Here is a 19,102-nt window from a genome sequence, read left to right as displayed (position 1 = left end):
AAATGACGTTTTGTTTTGTTACTCAATCAGTGTTAACGTGTTTAGTTTGTGGAGAGTGGTTTATTTCACAGTCCATGCTACGTTTTGTAGGCAGATAAAGGAGGTTATAATGTAAATGTGTCATATGCAAGTTTGTCCAGTTTGAGTGTAGATAGTGCAAGCACTCACCAGTGAATGTGAACACTCGTGTGTTGACTCCAGCGCTGCTTCCATGTTTATAAATAGAGCGATAATCCCGTAAGTGGCTGAGTCTTCTTAGTCGGTCGTCTCCATTCTGTCCCTTAGCTTTAGCAAGTCGCTAGTTTGTTTACCGCCGCCTTGCACGCTCTCCAGACGCGTGGCTGGGGTCAAAGGGTATAGTGGCGACATTAGGAGAACGTGATTGACTCGTCTTGACCTGATGAATACAACATAGACAGGTTTAAATTAACTGCTTATTTATGTCACATCTACTACTACGATTTAATTGTTCAACTTGAACTCTTTTTTTAAGCTCTTATAGCAATACAGCTATAAATTACAATATCGTTCTAGATACATGGACATTTTATATTTAGCGTGGACATGTAGGCGCTACGAAATATTAACAAGGAACGTTATTTTTAGTAACATTAAAGCTGCTCAGGGGCGTATTTAGTCATTTGGGTGACCAAGGCAATCTCAGTCATTGGGGACCTCAACATCGTATTGCACTGACAAAAGTTTTGTAAAATTTATTTTAATTTCAATTTATTATTATTATTATTATTATTATTATTATTATTATTATTATTTACAAAAGGTGAGTATGTAATTTACTTCTTTCTTAATTCACTTTGTTCCTGTTTTTGAACGGATTTACCATTCGGCAAACACTGGCAATCGCCTAGCGCCCTGAGATTTCCAGCGGCCCCAAACATCTCATAAAACTCATTATTGATTTTTTCCCCTTTGATTTAAAGTACATATAACTGTTTTAGTCTTAATTCACATGCTTAAAGGAAAAGTGCACTTTTTTTGGAATTTTGCCCATTATACACAATTCTTATGTGAGACATAAACAAACGTCTTTCTCTTTTCTGTGCTTTCTAAGGATGTAAAACAGATAAAAAGAGACAGCTTATTAATGCACAAAATTGGACACAACTATTCCGCATGCAAAGCCCACTATTAAAACACCTCCAAAAACCTCCAACAAGGTTTTATGGTTTAATATCCATGCTGTGATTATGTAGTAATAAGTACACTCATGATAACATTTAATACTTACAGCATTTTGTTGTATTTTGGTCCTTTTAAGCATTACTGGAACTTCCTTCCTGGGCACATTGGTTTCACATAGCAACATAGAAAGGAACGCTACACCTAGCATTAACTTTTCCAAACTCAAAAATAAAAACACAGCAGCAGCTTCAATATGTAGCTTTACCCTTTGGTAGTCGCCGGAGGCGTTGTGAGCGGGCGAGTGTGTGGTGAAGCTAGTCGCTAGCTGGCTAGTAGCTAGCCGGTGTGTTGTGACAAGGTGTCTACGCCAGTAACGTAGTTCGATCGGTGTAGCAATGTTAATAATAATAAAAGTGTTGCTGTTACTTGGTTAATATGCACATCACATTATATGCAAATGGAGCGTTGGTGGCGCTGTTTGGGGTTGTTTTTTTTTCAGAAGGCCTTATAAGCGGAGCAGAAAAGAGAAAGACGTGTTCATGTCTCACATAAGGATTGTGGATGACGGGCAAAATTCCCAAAAAAGTACAGTTTTCCGTTTAAAACTATATCAAAATGCGTAATCTATCATGATCGTTTCGACTGCTCTCCCTCCCTTCTAATGCAATGGACTATTCCATCTTACTGTGCATGTGCAGATTGCTTCTGGAAGACGGCAGTGAAACAAGTTGTTGGCGTGGAGTTACCCTAGTGGAGCGGGGAAGGGGATGGAAAACAGTTTTTATCAAAACTACCGAAGGTGTCAACCTTTTCCACAGTCGTGACAAACGTAGACACGAGGACAGCAGCACCGCTGATGTCGGTGTCAGTGGAAGAGAATGCAGTAGGTGAAGCTGAGAGTCATGCTTTTCATCACAAAGGTGTGAGTATTAAAGCGGGAAACTATATTAAATGTCGCTCAATGTTCTTATCAGTTAGAGTAAAAGCGTTGCCATGATTCACTTGTTAGGTAATAATATTCTCCCAGGGTGATTTTAAGGCAGGAAGTAGGAGCATTTCATTTCATATTCATATTTGTTAGTAGATGATAAACATGAATTAAAATAGTTTTTGGGGTGGTAAATAAACATGCCCATGTAACGAGGAACTTAAGCTGACAGATAACTGTCACGTATTTCAAAAGCAGGAAAAAAGTGGACAAAATTACATACTCACATTTTGTAAAAAATTGAAGTTAAAAAAATGAAGGATGTGGAATTGGGGGGTTATTATAACCAAACAAGTGAATCGTCTCAACACTTTTACTTTACAGTTCCCTCCCTACATCGTGGTTCACCTTTTGCGGACTCACTGCTTTGCAATTTTTTTTAGTGCTTTTAAAAAATTTTTTTTTTTTTTACAGCGTATGAACATGCATTGTGTTCTGCGTCCTGATAGGCTAAGACCATTGTCAAGCAATCTCCTCCGTGCCTTCCTGTGCAGTACAGAATGCGTTCGGCTTGCCAAATTTACTGTACATAAATGATCGATCGCTAACGGTGTGACTCTCGAGTGTTGTGTGTTTGCAAGTTTTATCCCCGACAACGCCCACAATGTCGACAAAACGTCAAAGGCACCGTCAAAGGCACCTGTGGTCGCACCCAAAAGGCAAAGGAGGATGCTAACCGTTGCACAAAAAGTTGGATTTCTGGACGGAATAAAAGAATCTTCGGTTCGAGGGCGAAGAGGAGGAAAATACGAGGACAGGAGCAATATGTTTTAACAAGAATACAAAAATGCTAGGTACAGCGGAACGGCGCCAGGACAGAGAGGCACGGCCAGCGGAGTGAAACACGCGTGTGTCACTTAATCATTTATTGTGTCTGACCTCGTAGGTTGATCATTAAAATTCAAACTAAGGTTTGAACTTTTTTGAGTGTGTTTAAACAAGAGAGAAATGTTAGAAAATGTTGACGCCTGTCTTAGAAAAGTGTATAAAGTGTCTGGTGAGGGGTTTTACGTGCAGCCTTAAAACATATATAATAACTGTAAAAAAATAAAGTCGGCTACTTTGTGGATTTTGCTTATTACGAGCTATTTTGGGAACCTATCCCCCGCGACAAACGAGGGAACACTGTAACTGATAAGAACATTAAGCAACATTTCATAGAGTTTACCGCTTTAATACTCACCTATTTGTGATGAAAAGCATCACTCTAAGCTTCATCCCTAAAACATCCCTAAAGCATTTTTCTCGGTTGTGCTGCTGTCAAGAGCCTCTGGCTGTCTACCTTCGGTAGGTTTGATTTAAAAAAACAAAACAAAACAAAAACAATCAATAATATTACTCAGGATAACATCCATCCATTTTCTATTGCGCTTGTCCTACTTGGGTGAGCTGGAGCCTATCCCAGCTGACTTTGGGTGAGGTGGGGTCAGTCACGGGACACGTACATCCAAACAACCAATCACACTCACACATATGGACAATTTAGAGTCTCCAATTATGCTAACATGCGTGTTTTTGGGATGTGGGAGGAAGCCTGCTTAGCCGCTGAGAAACCACACAAATGTCCAGACTGGGAGGCAGACCTGCTCCCCACTAGTCCACCGCGTTGGCCTCAGGATAACAAGCAGCAGTTTAAATGCCTGAAACATGGCTGCCACCAGTTGCATCACATTAGCAACATTCTCAAATCTCCGCCCCCCCAAAAAAACGTCTGATGTGTCGTACAAAATGAAAACACTGAAGCGAGCAGGGACACTCGGCCACGCCTGGACTTTCCAGTGGTCCGCTGATGGAATTCCAGTAATTGAAGCCAGAACAAACTGGGCAGCTAAGAATAGCTCCAGTCAGGGGGACAGGGACTTCTGGGCTTGGGCGGGGGTCTTTACACGGAGTGATGGCGCAGAGGGTAAAAAGGGATGGACAGCTGGACAAACTAGTCTTCAAGTGATCATTTGGACTCAACTGACGTGGAATTCAACAGCAAAGACGCTCCCTCCAAGTTTCCAGAACCTTCTCCGTGTTTCATTTTGACCCCAGGAGGTGATGAACTTTGCCCTTCAGCCGGCTGGCAGTCCGGGTCACAGTCGTGGGGGTCGCGGTGCGGCTGCCGGCGGCAGCGGCGGAGCGTCCATGGAGAACCTGGAGAAGCAGCTCATGTGTCCTGTCTGCCTGGAGATGTTCTCCAAGCCGGTGGTCATCCTGCCCTGCCAGCACAACCTCTGCAGGAAGTGTGCCAACGACATCTTCCAGGCCAGTCACCCCTCGCTAAGCTCACTATTTACACCTACAAGCTTTGATGGGGGGGGCCACACTTTGTCCCTGGAACAGATTCCTTCCATTTGTTTAGAAACGACAGCATCTCACCGTCTCTGTCTTGACGTGTTTGCTGTGTGTTTTTGTGTTGTTGTCCAGTCGTCCAACCCGGCGTGGCAGACACGAAGCTCGTCCAGCGTGGCCGCCAGCGGGAGTCGCTTCCGTTGCCCGTCGTGTCGTCACGAGGTGGTCCTGGACCGCCACGGCGTGTACGGCCTGCAGAGGAACCTGCTGGTGGAGAACATCATCGACGTGTACAGGCGCCAGGAGGCCTCACGGTAATAACAAGTACACAACTTGACTTTTACATTCAACACATCTCACTTCAACAACATTTTACCAGCTGGAAGATCAATGAATCAACTCATTTGGCGCCATTTTCCTTCCTGCACAAATCACTGACAAATGCTAAACCACTGCTCACTCAATACATCCAGTTAGACAGTAGTTGTAGCTTTTTTTTCATGATCTCATGTGTGCACATTGCTGCTTGTTCCAGAACAAAAATCTAGAACAGAAAACTTCCAAAATAACAATATTTTCTAAATGTATTTTATTTTGTTTTTCAATTTTGTAATTATTTTTTAAAAACATATTTATAAAATATTTTTAATTAATGTAGTTATTTTTTTAATGCAATTTATTGCACTTTTATTTTTTAATGTATTTTTGAAAATAAAAAATTACTATCAAAAGAATGTAGTTACAGTATAATTTTTTTTACAGTTTTTTTAGAATTAAAATCAGAATAATGTAGTGTTTTTTGATGCATTTTATTTTCTAATATATTTTATTCTTAAGTATTATTTTTAAAATTAAAAATAATCAAAATAATGTAGTGACAGTATAAATGTTTTTTTACATTACTGTTTATTATTATTATTACTAATTGTAATAATGATACAAAATTACTGTCAAAATAATGTAGTTATTTTTATACATTTAATTTTAAAACATATTTTATTTTTTAAATGTATTATTAAATGAAAAATAATCCAAATAATGTAGTTACAATATCAATGTTATTTTTCAAATTACTTTTTGAAATGTATTTTTATTTTAAAATTGCTATCAAAATAATGTCATAATTTGTAATGCATTTTATATTTTCAAACATTTTATTTTTAAATGTATTTTTAAATGAAAAATAATCAAAATAATCTACTTACAATATAAATGTTATTTTTTAATGTATTTATTTTTATTTTAAATTACTATCAAAATAATGTTATTTTTAATACATTTTATTTTAAAATGTGTTTCATTTGAAAAAGTATTATATTTAAAATGAAAAAAATCATTAAGATAATGTAATTTCAGTAAAACTGTTATTTTTTAAATTACTTATACTTATTACTTATAATATTAAATAATTAGTATTTATTTTATTTTGTATTTATTTTAGTATTAATATACATTTTTCCTGTCTTTTTTTAATTCAAAATTAACACAATAACGTCGTTAGGTACTTGTAACAATGACTGTCGCCGCTAGATGGCAATACTGCACTCCATTTAGTGTTGAATGCAGTTTTTCCGTTCCGTTTTGGATAAAAAAAATTTTAAAAAAACAATTATATGTGACACATTTGATTGGTCGTTTTACATGTTTTGGTCGTCTTTTTTTCCTGAACAGAACAGGTAAAAAAAAATGAATGTACACCCAACAAAGTAACCCTACAATATAAAACATTGTGTCTCCCAAAGTTTTTTTTTTTTTTAAATCCCCAAATCTCATAAATCAACAAAAATGTAATATATAAGATAATAGGACAAATGATCTTAATATGCAAAACAGATATGGCAGAATTAATGACGTCATACCTCAACAACAGCAGCATACCTGCAGAACTAGCAAGGAGAAAGAAGGGGCTAATTTGTGTAAATTTGTCTTTAATTGCTGATGACTGTAGTCATGAAAGGGCGCAGCCAAAATGACCCTCGTCTCAGTGTAGACACACACACACAAACACACACATTTGTCACTTTCATGGCCAAGTAGACGTTGAGTGAGTCACAGCCTTGGCCGATGGAGGAGTCCCCCGATAATAGAAGTGATTGTTCCCGATGACAAATAGCTGAAAATGTCCTTTTAATCATCTTATTATCACACACGCCTACGTCAAAGGACATGTACACAATGTAATGATGAGATCCAACACAAGAGCTGCCCTTTTCCTGCTCACACAAACAAGGGCTTCTTAGCTAGCTGTGTGTTATAACTGACAACGCAAATTAGTGTCATATCTCATTAATCATCAATTCATTGGATTTTTTTTTTTTAAAGCCAATAAAAAAACAAAAAAAACAAGCTGCGGGCTAAAAATGGCCCCCGGGCTGTGCTTTGGCCGCCCCTGCTGTAGATAGCTAGAAAGCTGAAGAGTGGCTTGTAAAAATAGAAGATGAGTCAGCATTGTCGTTTAGCGAGAGAGAGAGAAAAACATGGCTGCCATATAGTGACACCTTCCTGCTTGCGAGATGACAAACAACAAAGCGTTTGGCGCCGGCCAAACAAACGCTCTCCGTGTTGGCACCCGGTGACGTCAAAGCGTGTCACCGATAAAGACGTTGAGGAAAGGAATGGCCAGGAGCTTTTTTTTTTTTTTTTTTAACTCAGAAGAAGTAAAAGAAAGTGAAACAATATCTTTTGTGGGCTCAACCTGTACCCGTCATGATCATACAAGTGTAAAAAGAAGCGGATGTCTGCACGGTGATGGTTGGAACAAAGTTTAGTTTGACTTTCGGGGCATATTTTCTCCATACTGGTATTATTTACAGCTGCAAAGTGTCTTGTAGAGACAGGGGTATCAAACTCACGGCCCACAGGACCGTACCATGTGGCTCCCTACTTGACATTGGGGATGTAAATCTCTTTTGTGAGAGACGATTCCATTGGAATCAGGATACACAGGTTACGATACGATTAAAAAACGATTCATAAAAACAGAACGATTCGATTCGATTCAACGGTTACATTTGTTGCCGCAGACATGAATCTTACATTATAAAGTAAAGGAGCCAATTGTAAAAAGTGGCATTCTTACAAATGTGTAAAAGAGCACATCATATCCCCAAGCATGCTGTAAGGGAGGGGTCCCCAACCACTGGGCCGCAGGAAACATTTAGGAGCAATGCGCCAAAAAAAAACACTTTTAAAAAAACCCAACTAATTTTGTGTAAAGGGATATTAATTTTGGAAATATGGGCCATTATTTTATTCAAAAAATAATATACAGTGATAAATCCCAGTTTTTGCATTTTTAATGCGAGCAATGACTTGTTCGACTTTGTTCGACGATCCTTGAACGCATCATCTAACGTTCTCCCACGCGGGGCAGATAGACTAGATTCAAGAGTTTTATTGTCATATGCACAGTAAAACTGGTGGTTCTGCTATGCAATGAAATTCTTGTTCTGTTCATTCTCCCAAAAAAGAAAGAAAACACAAGAAAAAGAATAAGAACAGTAGAAACATAAATACCAATAAATTAAGCAACAACAACAGAAGAGACATTAATACAAATAAATAAATAAAGTGTTATGAGTGTGTGCGTGTGTTGCGTGCGGTGTGTGTGAGTGCTTCGTTGAGAAGCCTGATGGCCTGTGGGTAAAAGCTGTTTGCCAGCCTTGTGGTCCTGGACTTCAAACTCCTGTAGCGTCTGCCTGACGGTAGGAGTGTGAATAATGAGTGTTGTGGATGTGTGCTGTCCTTGATGAGGTTGTGTGTTCTGCGTAGGACTCTAGTTTTATAAATGTCTTGCAGTGAGGGGAGGGCTGCCCCAACAATGTTCTGTGAGGTCTTGATCACCCGCTGGAGTGCCTTCCTATCACGTGTTGTACAGTTACCGTACCAAACAGTGATGGAGGCGGTAAGGACACTTTCCATAGTGCATCTGTAGAAGCAACTCAGGATTGTGGTGGACATGCCAAATTTCCTCAGTCTTCTCAGGAAGTACAGTCTCCTTTGGGACTTCTTCATAATTTGTTGGGTGTTGTGAGACCAGGTGAGGTCCTCGCTGATGTGTGTGCCAAGGAACTTGAAGGTTTTCACCCTCTCAGTCTCATCAATATACAGTGTACAGGGGTTTATGCGGCTCCTTTTCCCTTGTTCTCGGGTCAATGATCATCTCTTTGGTCTTATCTGTATTGAGAAGGAGATTGTTATCATGACACCAAGCTATGAGGTCCGCCACCTCTCTTCTGTATGATGTTTCAACACCACCAGTGATCAGGCCGATGACTGTAGTGTCATCCGCAAATTTAATGATGCTGGTGTTGTTCTGGGAGGCCACGCAATCGTAGGTGAAGAGCGTGTAGAGGAGCGGACTCAGCACACACCCCTGTGGGGTCCCAGTGCTCACAATTCTTGAGCTGGATGTGCGATTGTGGACTCTGACTGACTACTGTATACTGCATTTTTACCCTTTTTCTTTCACCTCATATTTGGTCCCAAATGCTGATACTAAGTGGGAATGCATAAAGGTAAGATTTGATGACCTCACTGAGTGCCAAAGTGTATAGTTGTGCGGTGCACCTCTCTGAAAACAAAGTCCGGGCTCGTACTGGTGGATGGTGGCTCTGTCTTCATTTCGTGCTTTTAATTTGATTTAGTTCCTATCTTAGTTTTACACAATGCATAATAAATAAGATCAATCAGATCACTATAATGTACGTATGCTATGCTGATGTGTTGACAGTCTTTGCCAGTGACTAGCTATCGCGCTGCTAATGCTAGCGCTGCTAATGCTATTTACATCCATTTCTCATCTTCGGTCATGGTCCCTGTTATTACTCAATCTGTACTGGAAACCCGATCGGTTCTGCGCATGAGCAGGACGTACGTCACTTCCTCCTTTTGCAAAGTTTTGCGACATCACGTGCTGTGGTAGTTCTTTTTTCTTTTAACTGTATGAACAGAAATGGTCAGTGACCATACCTCATATATGTAATATATTGTGGGGTTATTTTATTACTGACTCTAATCAAAAGACTTGTTTAGCATGCAGATGTTTCTGTCGTCCTTATTCACCAAGACTGAGCTACGTAAAAACGTGTGCAATGCATGTAGCGCAGGCGTAAATGTCATCCGGATACGTATAACATACATAAAAAAAAATAAAACAACACATAAAATGCAGTAATATTTGAATATAAACAACCATAATGAGGGTGCAATGATGAATTACTCGAGAGCAGTGGCTCCCAAACTTTCCACAATCGCGTACTCCTTCCGACATCTGACTGGAAGTCATGTGCCCCCTACTCCTGCACACTTAAAAAACATAAACCACACAATGGGACTCTTCTGTCAGCATGCAGGACTATGCTGAGGATGTGACTGGGTGTTAGCACAGTCAGGAAGTACGAGTCAGGAAGTTTCAGCAAGCCCCTCACCACCACCAACAGTCTCATCTGAAGAGAATCAACCCGCACAAGGCAGCAGGACCAGACAACATCCCTGACCATGCCAACGAGCTGGTGGAGGTCTTCACCTCCATCTTCAACCTTTCCCTCAGCCAGAGCAGAGTCCCCTCCTGCTTCAATACCACAACCATTGTCCCCCTACCTAAGAAGTGTGCGCCCACCTGCCTGAACGACTACAGACCGATAGCGCTCACTCCAATCATGAAGTGCTTTGAGAGAGTGGTACTCGCCCACATTGAGAGCAGCATCCCGGACCCCCTGGACCTCCTGCAGTATGCCTACAGGCCCAATAGATCCACCTCAGATGCCATCATAGCAGTTCTCCATCATTCCTTGTCCCACCTGGAAAACAAAGACTCCTACATCAGATGCTTTTTGTGGACTACAGCGCCGCCTTCAACACGGTCATCGCCCACAGACTCACCCACAAACTGTCTAAACTATACCCCACCCTCTGCGACTGGCTCCTGGACTTTCTCAGGATTGGTAACAGGACATCAGCCAGCATCACCACCAACATAGGAACTCCTCAGGGATGTGTCCTCAGCCCCATCCTCTACAACCTAGGACGACATCATCCTGAAGTTCGCCGACAACACTGCAGTGATCGGACGCATCACTGCGGGGGACGAAGCGGCCTACAGGATGGAGATGACGAGTCTGGTGGCATGGTGTGAGGACACCAACCTCACCCTCAACACGGAGAAGACAAAAGGAGATGATAGTGGACATGAGGAAGGAGAGGAGACCTCATCCGCCACTGTTCATCCAGGAGCTTGAAGTGGAGCGGGTAAGCAGCTTTCAGTACCTCGTGGTCCACATCACTGAGGACTTCACATGGACACTCAAGAAGGTCAAGAAGGCTCAACAGCAGCTTTACTTTCTGAGGAGGCTAAGGAAGTTTGGCATGTCGCCCAAGAGCCTCTGCAACTTTTACAGCTGCGTCGTGGAGAGCATCTTGACCAAGTGCATCACTCTCTGGTACGGCAGCACCACAGCCACGGACCGCCAACGCCTGCAGAGAGTGGTTAGGACCGCTCAGAGGATCATTAGGACTCCACTGCCCTCTCTGCAGAGTCCACAGGAGAACTGCCTCCATCATCAAGGACCCCACCCACCCACAACATGGACTGTTCACACTTCTGCCCTCAGGACGGAGGTACAGGAGTGTGAAATGCAGGACAACCCGTCTAAAGAAGTCGTTCTACGCCACTGCCATCAGACTCTTAAACAGCTGATCAGAATATTGCACTACAGACACTTTATATTACTCTTTTTGCACAGAACACACGTCTTTCATTTGTCTATACTATTTTGATGCCTTCATTTTTATCTTGATTTACAGTATTTCACTTTTGTTTGACCTATTCTTATACTTATACGACTTATAATATTTTTTTATGCTGGTGTCCTGAGTGGACAGCAAAGTAAGAATTTCATTGTACACGGAAATGCGTTTCTTTATTGTGCACATGATAATAAACACTTTTCAACTGCACACAAAGGCTATTATTTTAAAACAGAGGGTTTTAAACTTGCCTTCTCTTTGGTGAATTCATTTAGATTATGATTATTCTTATTAATCATACACTACGTTATATTTTTATGCTCTTTTGCTGCGCTTTGTGTGCAACAACATGGTATGTAATAATTATAATTATAGAAACAAAGGCACATTACGTACAGGAATCAATTAGGAAATGAATTCAATATGAGGCTTATTACTGAGCCAAATGGACATGTGAGCACATAGCATGAGATCATGCACCGAGCAAAAACGCACAGCAGCACAGAGCTAATTAGCGCTGTGCTTCTCACCTCAGTGCATTTACACACAGCATTAACACTTGTGAACAGGGACGAGGTTCAGGGAAGAATAGAAAATATGCAGCGTTGTGCAAAGTCATACACATAAAGTCTCAATCTGCATCACACATGGTGTGTTCAAGGGCCGCTGAAACAAGCGACCGCAACACCCACAGAAGACACATTATTCTTGAAAGCACGGATTTACTTACACGTGCAAAAGGTACCACTGTATAAATGACACTCCAGTAACTTCTCAATTCTGTCTGGCAGTCGAGTACCCCCAGGTAAGCCCTGATGTAGAAGAACACACGCCCACCATGACTTCCCATCCCGGCAGGTTGGTTAGCGTCAAGCCGGAGACGCAGCAGCAGCAGCAGCTGACGTGCGACGAGCACGAGGACGAGAAGATCAACATCTACTGCCTCTCCTGCCAGGCGCCCACCTGCTCCATGTGCAAAGTGTTCGGCCGGCACAAAGAGTGCGACGTGGCGCCGCTCAGCAGCGTCTACCTGAGGCTCAAGGTAACCTCGCCTCTGATGGTTGCTGACGTTCACTGGCAAAATTAGAGGGTGGAGTTGTTGGAGTGCACTCAATTAGTCACACATATTCCAGCAAATACACACACACACACACACACACACACACACACACACACACGTTAGTAAGACAACGGTAACGCCTCACAGTATTACATCATAAACATGGCAGTGCCCTTAACATTAGCTTTAGCATTAGCTCGTTTGTCATCATACATAACTCCAATTGCACACATGCTGTATAGTGTATACTTCATTTCAGGTCATGTTTGTCTGTTGAAACGATGGCCGCTGGTAAACAGAGCCATGTGTGGATTGTCAATAAAGTTTTCTTTCTTAGAGTATTTCTTCAGGATTTAAGCTAAATAAATGACTTAAATTATGAAGTTCTTAATTTATTTAAATCAATAATTTATTTAATGAAATGCCTTGTATTCTTTATGAAATACATATCGGTATCGAATTGGTATCACCGATGCCAGCCTGGATTTTACTCAGTATGGGATCAGAAACGAAGTCAGTTGTATGGGACATCACTACCCAGGAGGAAGCAAGGTGTCCTTTGTATAGCTCAAAAGCGGTAGGCGCCCCCTGCTGGAGTTCTTTAGTGTTGCAATGACTTGTTATTGCTGGTACAATGTTCCCTCGTTTATCGCGGGGATAGGCTGCGAAACCCTATACACTTTTCTCAGACAGGCATTAACATTTTCTCACATTTTCAACACTCTCAAAGTTCAAATTTCTTTGGAATTTTAATGATCAATCTACTAGGTTGGACACAAGAAATTATTAAGTGACTCACGCATGGCCGCGCTTCGTCCTGGTGCCGTTCAGCTGTAGCGTTTTTGCATCCTTGTTAAAACATATTCCTCCTGCACTCTTCCTCCTCCTCGTCCTACTCCTTCAACTGAAGCTTCCTTTAGCCGGTTAGAGTCTTCTTCTGCTTCTTCTATTGTTTATTGGCAGTTAGCAAGCAGCTCATGCAGTTAGCTAGCGATGGCACGAAGGGGATTGCTTGACAATGGTCTACAGCCAATCAGGACGCAGAACACAATGGGCGGGTTCTCCATTGGCCAATAAGGACTGTTGTGCCTCTATATTTAGCTGGCTATTGTATATCGGGTTCCTAATATGCTCTCCAGGCACGTCAACACACAGGCAGGTGGAGCTGCACACGTCTTCAACATAAGTATACAACACCCTCTACTGGTAGCTGTAGTAAATACACTAACAGACACACAACACAGCACTGATAGATTGCTCTAATACACCACAAGGACCTAGAACACAAATCCATAATGTTACTGTACTCTTGCTGCTGGAACTAACAACAAACATTTAATCAGATAGGATATGGATGAAGGCAATCAGTGTTAAACATTACTCTGCTACACCCACATTGTGAAAATTATTAGTAAGTGGGAACTGCGCCACGTTCTACAAATTTAATTTCACAAGAAAAAACTTTAAAAAACAAACACACAGCAAAAATGGAAAAATCAGCAGTCATTTTACAAGAATGAAGTCAAAATATTAAGAGGAAAAAGTTGTATGAGGAAACATAATGTTATTTTCGTAGCATAAAGTTTAAATATCATATATTTTAATATTAAAATTTTTGGAAAAGTAGGTTGTGGAAGGAAGTTAACATTTTATGAGAATGAAGTCAAAATATTAAGAGACAAACATTGTAGTCCAACGAGAAAAGGTCGTAATTTTACAAGATTAATGTAATTTTATGAGAAAAAATAATGTTATTTTAGTAGCATAATTACAAAAAAAACACTTAAAAAAAAACAAAACGGGTTGTAATAGCCTGAATAGCAAAACAACGAATAAAGTTGTAATTTTTGGAAAAGTAGTTTAAAAAGTTAGTGAAGTAAACGTTTCCAAGAACAAAGTTTAAATACTTGGAAATGAAAAAAACAGCAATTTTACAAGAATAAAGTCAAAATAATCAGAGAAAAAAAGTTATATAGTGGTGTGAAAAAGTGTTTGCCCTCTTCCTGATTTCTTTTGTTTTGCATGTTTGTCACACTTACACGTTTCAAATCATCAAACAAATTTCATCAATGACGAAATATTCGTCAACGACAACACAACTGAACACAAAATGCAGTTTTTCAATGAAACTTTTTATTATTAAGGGAGAAAAAAAATACATACCTACCTGACTCATCCAAGAGGTCACAAAAGACCCCACAGTAACATCCATAGACCTTCAGGCCTCACTTGCCTCAGTTAAGGTAGGTGTTCATGACTCCACCATAAGAAAGACACTGGGCAAAAACGGCCTGCATGGCAGACTTCCAAGACCAAAACCACTGCTGAAGAAAAAGAACATTAAGGCGCGTCTCAATTTTGCCAGAAAGCATCTTGATGATCCCCAAGACCTTTGGGAAAATACTCTGTGGTCTGACGAGACAAAAGCTGAACTTTTTGGAAGGTGTCCCATTTACATGTGGCCTAAAAGTAATACTAACACCGCATTTCAGAAAAAGAACATCATACCAACAGTAAAATATGGTGGTGGTAGTGTGACGGTCTGGGGCTGTTTTGCTGCTTTGCTGTGATAAATGGAACCATGAATTCTGCTGTCTACTAAAAAATCCTGAAGGAGAATGTCCGGCCATCTGTTGGTGACCTCAAGCTGAAACCAACTTGGGTTCTGCAGCAGGACAATGATCCAAAACACACCAGCAAGTCCACCTCTGAATGGCTGAAGAAAAACAAAATGAAGACTTTGGGGTGGCCTAGTCAAAGTCCTGACCTGAATCCTACTGATATGCTGTGGTATGACCTTAAAAAAGCGCTTCATGCTGGAAAGGCCTCCAATGTGACTGAATGACAACAATTCTGCAAAGATGAGTGGGACAAAATCCCCCCACAGCGCCGTAAGAGACTCATTGCAAGTTATCACAAACGCTTGATTGCAGTTGTTGCTGCTAAGGGGGGCCAACCAGTTATTAGGTTTAGGGGACAATCACTTTTTCACACAGGACCATGTAGATTTGGATGCTTTTTCTCCCTTAATAATAAAAAGTTTCATTTAAAAACTGCATTTTGTGTTCAGTTGTGTTGTCGTTGACTCATATTTAAATGTGTTTGATGATCTGAAACATTGAAGTGTGACAAACATGCAAAAAAAATAATAATCAGGAAGGGGGTACAAACACTTTTTCACACCACCGTATTCTAAAGAGAAAAAAAGTGCAATTTTCTGAGAACAAAACCCCTAATAAGGGGAAATGTCATTTTAATAGCCTAGAGTTTAAAAAGTTTTAAAAATATAAGTATATATTTTAAGTTCTACAGTTATGAGAAACACACAAAACAAAATAAAGTTTTCATTTTTGAAAATTAGGTTGAGGAAAAAGTTATAATATTATGGGAGATGAGTGAGGTTGTCCGATACCGTTACCGATACCGTTACCGATACCATGGATTAACTGTAGATTTTTAAATGTATTTATGATGAGTGCTCTTGGCCAGGTTAGACAATTCCAAGGGCCTCTGGCAAATAGGTAATATTTCAAAAATAAATGTTTGGGCGGATTGTCTTTTTTTGTGTGAAATGATTTTGTACTATTTGGAGTAATACCAATACGTGGGAAATCAACTGTTAAATAATGAATTATGCAGTTCAAGATAAAGCACGGACGGGGAGAACATGCAAACTCCACAGGGAGATGGAAGAATGGATATTCGGACCCGGAATTAAGTCAAAATATTATGGGAATAAAGTCATAATATTGTGTTCCCTCGTTTGTTGTGGGGGATAGGTTCCCAAAATAGCCCACAATACTTCATTTTTCTTTTTTACAATGATCATTTCTCAGACCTTCCTCACTCACGCGTATTTCACTCCTGTGCCTTTTCGTCCAGGCGCCGTTCCGCTGTGCTGCAGCGATTTTGCATCATTCTTAAAACATCCTCCTTCTAACCGAAGATTTATTTACAAGCTAGCAAGCACGCAAGCTAGCGATGACACGGGAGACACGGCAGGGCGGCACGAAGGAGATTGATTGACAATGGTCTGCAGCCAATCAGGACGCAGAAAACAAAGGGCGGTGCAGACTGACGAGTGAGGGAAGAGAGACACACTCATCTTCCCACAATGTTCTTCTTAAAGGGCCAGGCTCGGCCTGTAGGAACACTTTTTCAGTTTTATCACTAAGCTGAGATGGTTTTCTTGAACTAGATATAATTTCTTAGCCCCAAAATATCAAAGTGGCCCTTGCATCCATTTATTTTTCACTATTTGGCCCTCGCTGGAAAAGGTTTGGACTCCCCTGGCTTAGGTCGGAACTACCTTTTTGTGTCACAAGCACAAAATATCGTAAAGCAAGCATTAGAATGAACAACATGGGTCTGAGGAGAGAACCCTGAGGGACGTCGCACAGCAACAGAAGGCGAGAAAGATGACAAACTTCGCAAAGACACACACACACACACACACACACACACACACGCACGGATGAAGTGACAAAGGTTTAGTCACACAAGGACAAAGACAGTCTGCAGATGGCGGTGGCCACAATTGGCCGCCGTGAGGCTCGCTGATTCACTCATCTGAAATGGAGATGAAGTGACACAACTCGATGCGGTCCGGCCGTGAACGGGGCTGGCGGCGTCCTTTCAAAGTGTGAAAAGGGGCATCTGCTGCAGGTTGTTGTTTGCTTGGCGTTTGCAGACGGAACTTAGCGACAGCATCGCCAGCCTGGTGGCCAACAACGACAACATCCAGGCCGCCATCACGCGCATGGAGGACGTGTGCGACGCCATCCAGGTGACAAAAGCCGCCCTGATATTCCCGCCGGACCCATTTGCAACGTTCAATGCCGTTTCCCCGCCTCAGGAGAACGCTCGCCAGCGGCGCGAGCAGATCGCCAGCCAGCTGGAAACTCTGGCGGCCATCTTGGACGAGCGCAAACAGGAGCTGGTGCGTCTGATCACCCGGGAGCAAGACGACAAGCTGCAGCACGTGCGGGCGCTCGTCCGGCAGCACGGCGAGCGGCTGGAGGCCGCCGTCACGCTGGTGGAGTCGGCCATTCACGCCGCCGAGGAGCCGCACATGGCGCTCTTCATCCAGGCCAGTCACATGACACCCAGAAACATGAATACCGTAACACTCCAATAACGCCTTCAATATCTGTCTGTGCACTCACAGAGCGCCACCGTCATACTGGACAAGTAAGTTGCGTGTTGTGTGTACACGTTGTCATGACACACTTTGGGCTCAGGTGTGCGTTTTCGTGCTCAGGATGTCTGCAACCGCGCCAGACGCCGACGTCCTGCGTCCGCAACTCCACGATGACAACATGAGCCATTTTGTCATCGACGTGGACGACGTCGCTGACATGTTGACCAGCATCGACTTCTGCCACAGTTTGTACTTTACTCCGCACACCTCAAACGTGGTACAATTCAGAGTTCAACCAAAGTGTCCCAGGCAACATTTTGCCTCAAAATCAGAACACAGCTTGCAACAATCGTTACTTTATTTTACTTTTATTACGCGGCGCTTGACTTCTTTTTACACGCGTATGACAGTTCAGTTGTGGACACACTTTGACCCTGGAACAGATCGGTTCCATTCCCAGAACTTCTGAATGAGTCCAACTTGTCTTTCAGCTGCGGCGGGCGACGGCGAAGACGACCTCGAGGACGACTCCGAGCTGGACTGACCCGTCCCCAGACAGAGGTCTGTGTGCGACGCCTTTAAGCGTCCCCCCCATCGCCTCAAAAGACAAAAGACGCATCCAGGCTGAGTCACACGTTGCGTGAAAACAAGAAATAAAAAAAACAACAACAACAAAAAGCCGAGCAGGAAGCTGACGGATTCCCCTCGCCCACACGGTAGCAGCTGACTCAAAACAACAACAACAACAACAATCCTCCACCTCCAAAACACAAACGTTGGCAAGCACTCTGGAATTGTCTTACATAAAAAAACAAATCCTTCCTTTGTTTCATTTCAGGGACTTCTCGTTATGAGCTCGACAAAGGCGCTCGCTCTCGGACAGGCGTGTCCAAACTAGCTTGTTTTTTTTTATTGGCCCATGACACGTTCTAGAAATGAAATTAAACACCAAAAAAATAAAAAGAAACAGCAGCAGCCCCACGCAACTCAGGGTTCACGTGAGTGGGAGGGCATTTCCTGTTGCCACTGGGTGGCGATGAGACAAATCCAGGACGTGACGTACGTGTAGCTTCAAGGTGTCGTCTTCATCGCACGTACCAGTTATGATGAAGATCTGACCTTGTGGAACCGAGTTATTAGAGTTCACAGTTTAGTGGGAAATTGTCTGATTGGTCATCAAACTTTGCTGCCATGCTCCGCCCACATCTGATGGAACAGTTTAAAATCCATCCCAACATGACATCGCTTGTCTGTCTCGTATCCGTGACTTTCATTTAAGCTCATTTGGTCAAAGCACCGAGGGCTTCATTCAAATACAACCCCAAATTTCTGCCGCAAAACAAAACGGCCGCCTTCCCGGTCGTGTTGGAACGCGGGTTCTTGAGGATTTTTCGTGCGTCCTGTCATGATTGACGTCGCCACCAGACTTCACGATGTTCTGTGAAACTGGTAGCAGGGGATCATTTTGGGGTTAGTTTTGGAGGTTTGTGTTCGGGACCCCTGAAATATCAGCTTTTTCTCCAAACCTGACGCTTGCTTGCAAATTTTGGTGAGTTTTCATGCATGTTAAGGCCCTCGAAAATGCAAGAAAAGCCACGATATACATAATGAACAATAATAAACGTAGTTTCAAGAGGGCCACCGCAAAGAAAAGGTGTTAATAATAATATGCCTTGTCACAGAATCACAAAGCTATCTTTGCATATAAAAAGTCGTGTTTTTTTTTCCTTTTTACTCAATAAAAATT

The 19,102-nt window shown here is 41.9% G+C and overlaps 1 protein-coding gene and 1 long non-coding RNA gene across 4 annotated transcripts in view; one reads left to right on the top strand and one right to left on the bottom strand.

Annotated features, from left to right (window-relative positions):
• The window catches only part of LOC129172300 (uncharacterized), a 7,195-nt gene extending 6,801 nt beyond the window's left edge, over nt 1-394 (bottom strand). Inside the window, exon 1 of the long non-coding RNA XR_008566973.1 lies at nt 169-394. This is a non-coding gene — a long non-coding RNA (uncharacterized LOC129172300). The remainder of the gene's footprint in view (nt 1-168) is intronic.
• Nucleotides 341-19,102, top strand: trim54 (tripartite motif containing 54). 3 transcript variants are annotated; one of them, XM_054761884.1, is made up of 8 exons: nt 341-419; nt 4,169-4,381; nt 4,544-4,722; nt 12,014-12,197; nt 16,906-17,304; nt 17,383-17,405; nt 17,476-17,600; nt 17,847-19,102. In XM_054761884.1, exons 2-8 carry the CDS (start codon nt 4,175-4,177, stop codon nt 17,897-17,899), a joined length of 1,170 nt encoding a protein of 389 aa, XP_054617859.1. In that variant the 5' UTR covers nt 341-419; nt 4,169-4,174; the 3' UTR covers nt 17,900-19,102. The 3 variants fall into 3 exon arrangements, with proteins under 3 accessions (XP_054617859.1, XP_054617860.1, XP_054617858.1); XM_054761885.1 differs by lacking the exon at nt 341-419 and having other exon boundaries at nt 3,356-4,381; nt 16,906-17,001; nt 17,071-17,304; XM_054761883.1 differs by lacking the exon at nt 341-419 and having other exon boundaries at nt 3,356-4,381.

This window comes from Dunckerocampus dactyliophorus, chromosome 19, assembly GCF_027744805.1.
Source record: "Dunckerocampus dactyliophorus isolate RoL2022-P2 chromosome 19, RoL_Ddac_1.1, whole genome shotgun sequence".
Classification (NCBI taxonomy): Eukaryota; Metazoa; Chordata; class Actinopteri; order Syngnathiformes; family Syngnathidae; genus Dunckerocampus; species Dunckerocampus dactyliophorus.
The sequence above is the reverse complement of the archived record's forward strand: the minus strand, read 5'-3'. Positions and strand labels throughout refer to the sequence as shown.

What these genes read in the sequence shown, in the direction of transcription:
- trim54 (XM_054761884.1), top strand. Translation starts at nt 4,175, where the DNA reads ATGAACTTTGCCCTTCAGCCGGCTGGCAGTCCGGGTCACAGTCGTGGG. An exon ending in GTGCCAACGACATCTTCCAG is followed by an intron (nt 4,382 to 4,543) that starts GCCAGTCACCCC and finishes GTTGTTGTCCAG; the next exon opens with TCGTCCAACCCGGCGTGGCA. An exon ending in AGGCGCCAGGAGGCCTCACG is followed by an intron (nt 4,723 to 12,013) that starts GTAATAACAAGT and finishes CCATCCCGGCAG; the next exon opens with GTTGGTTAGCGTCAAGCCGG.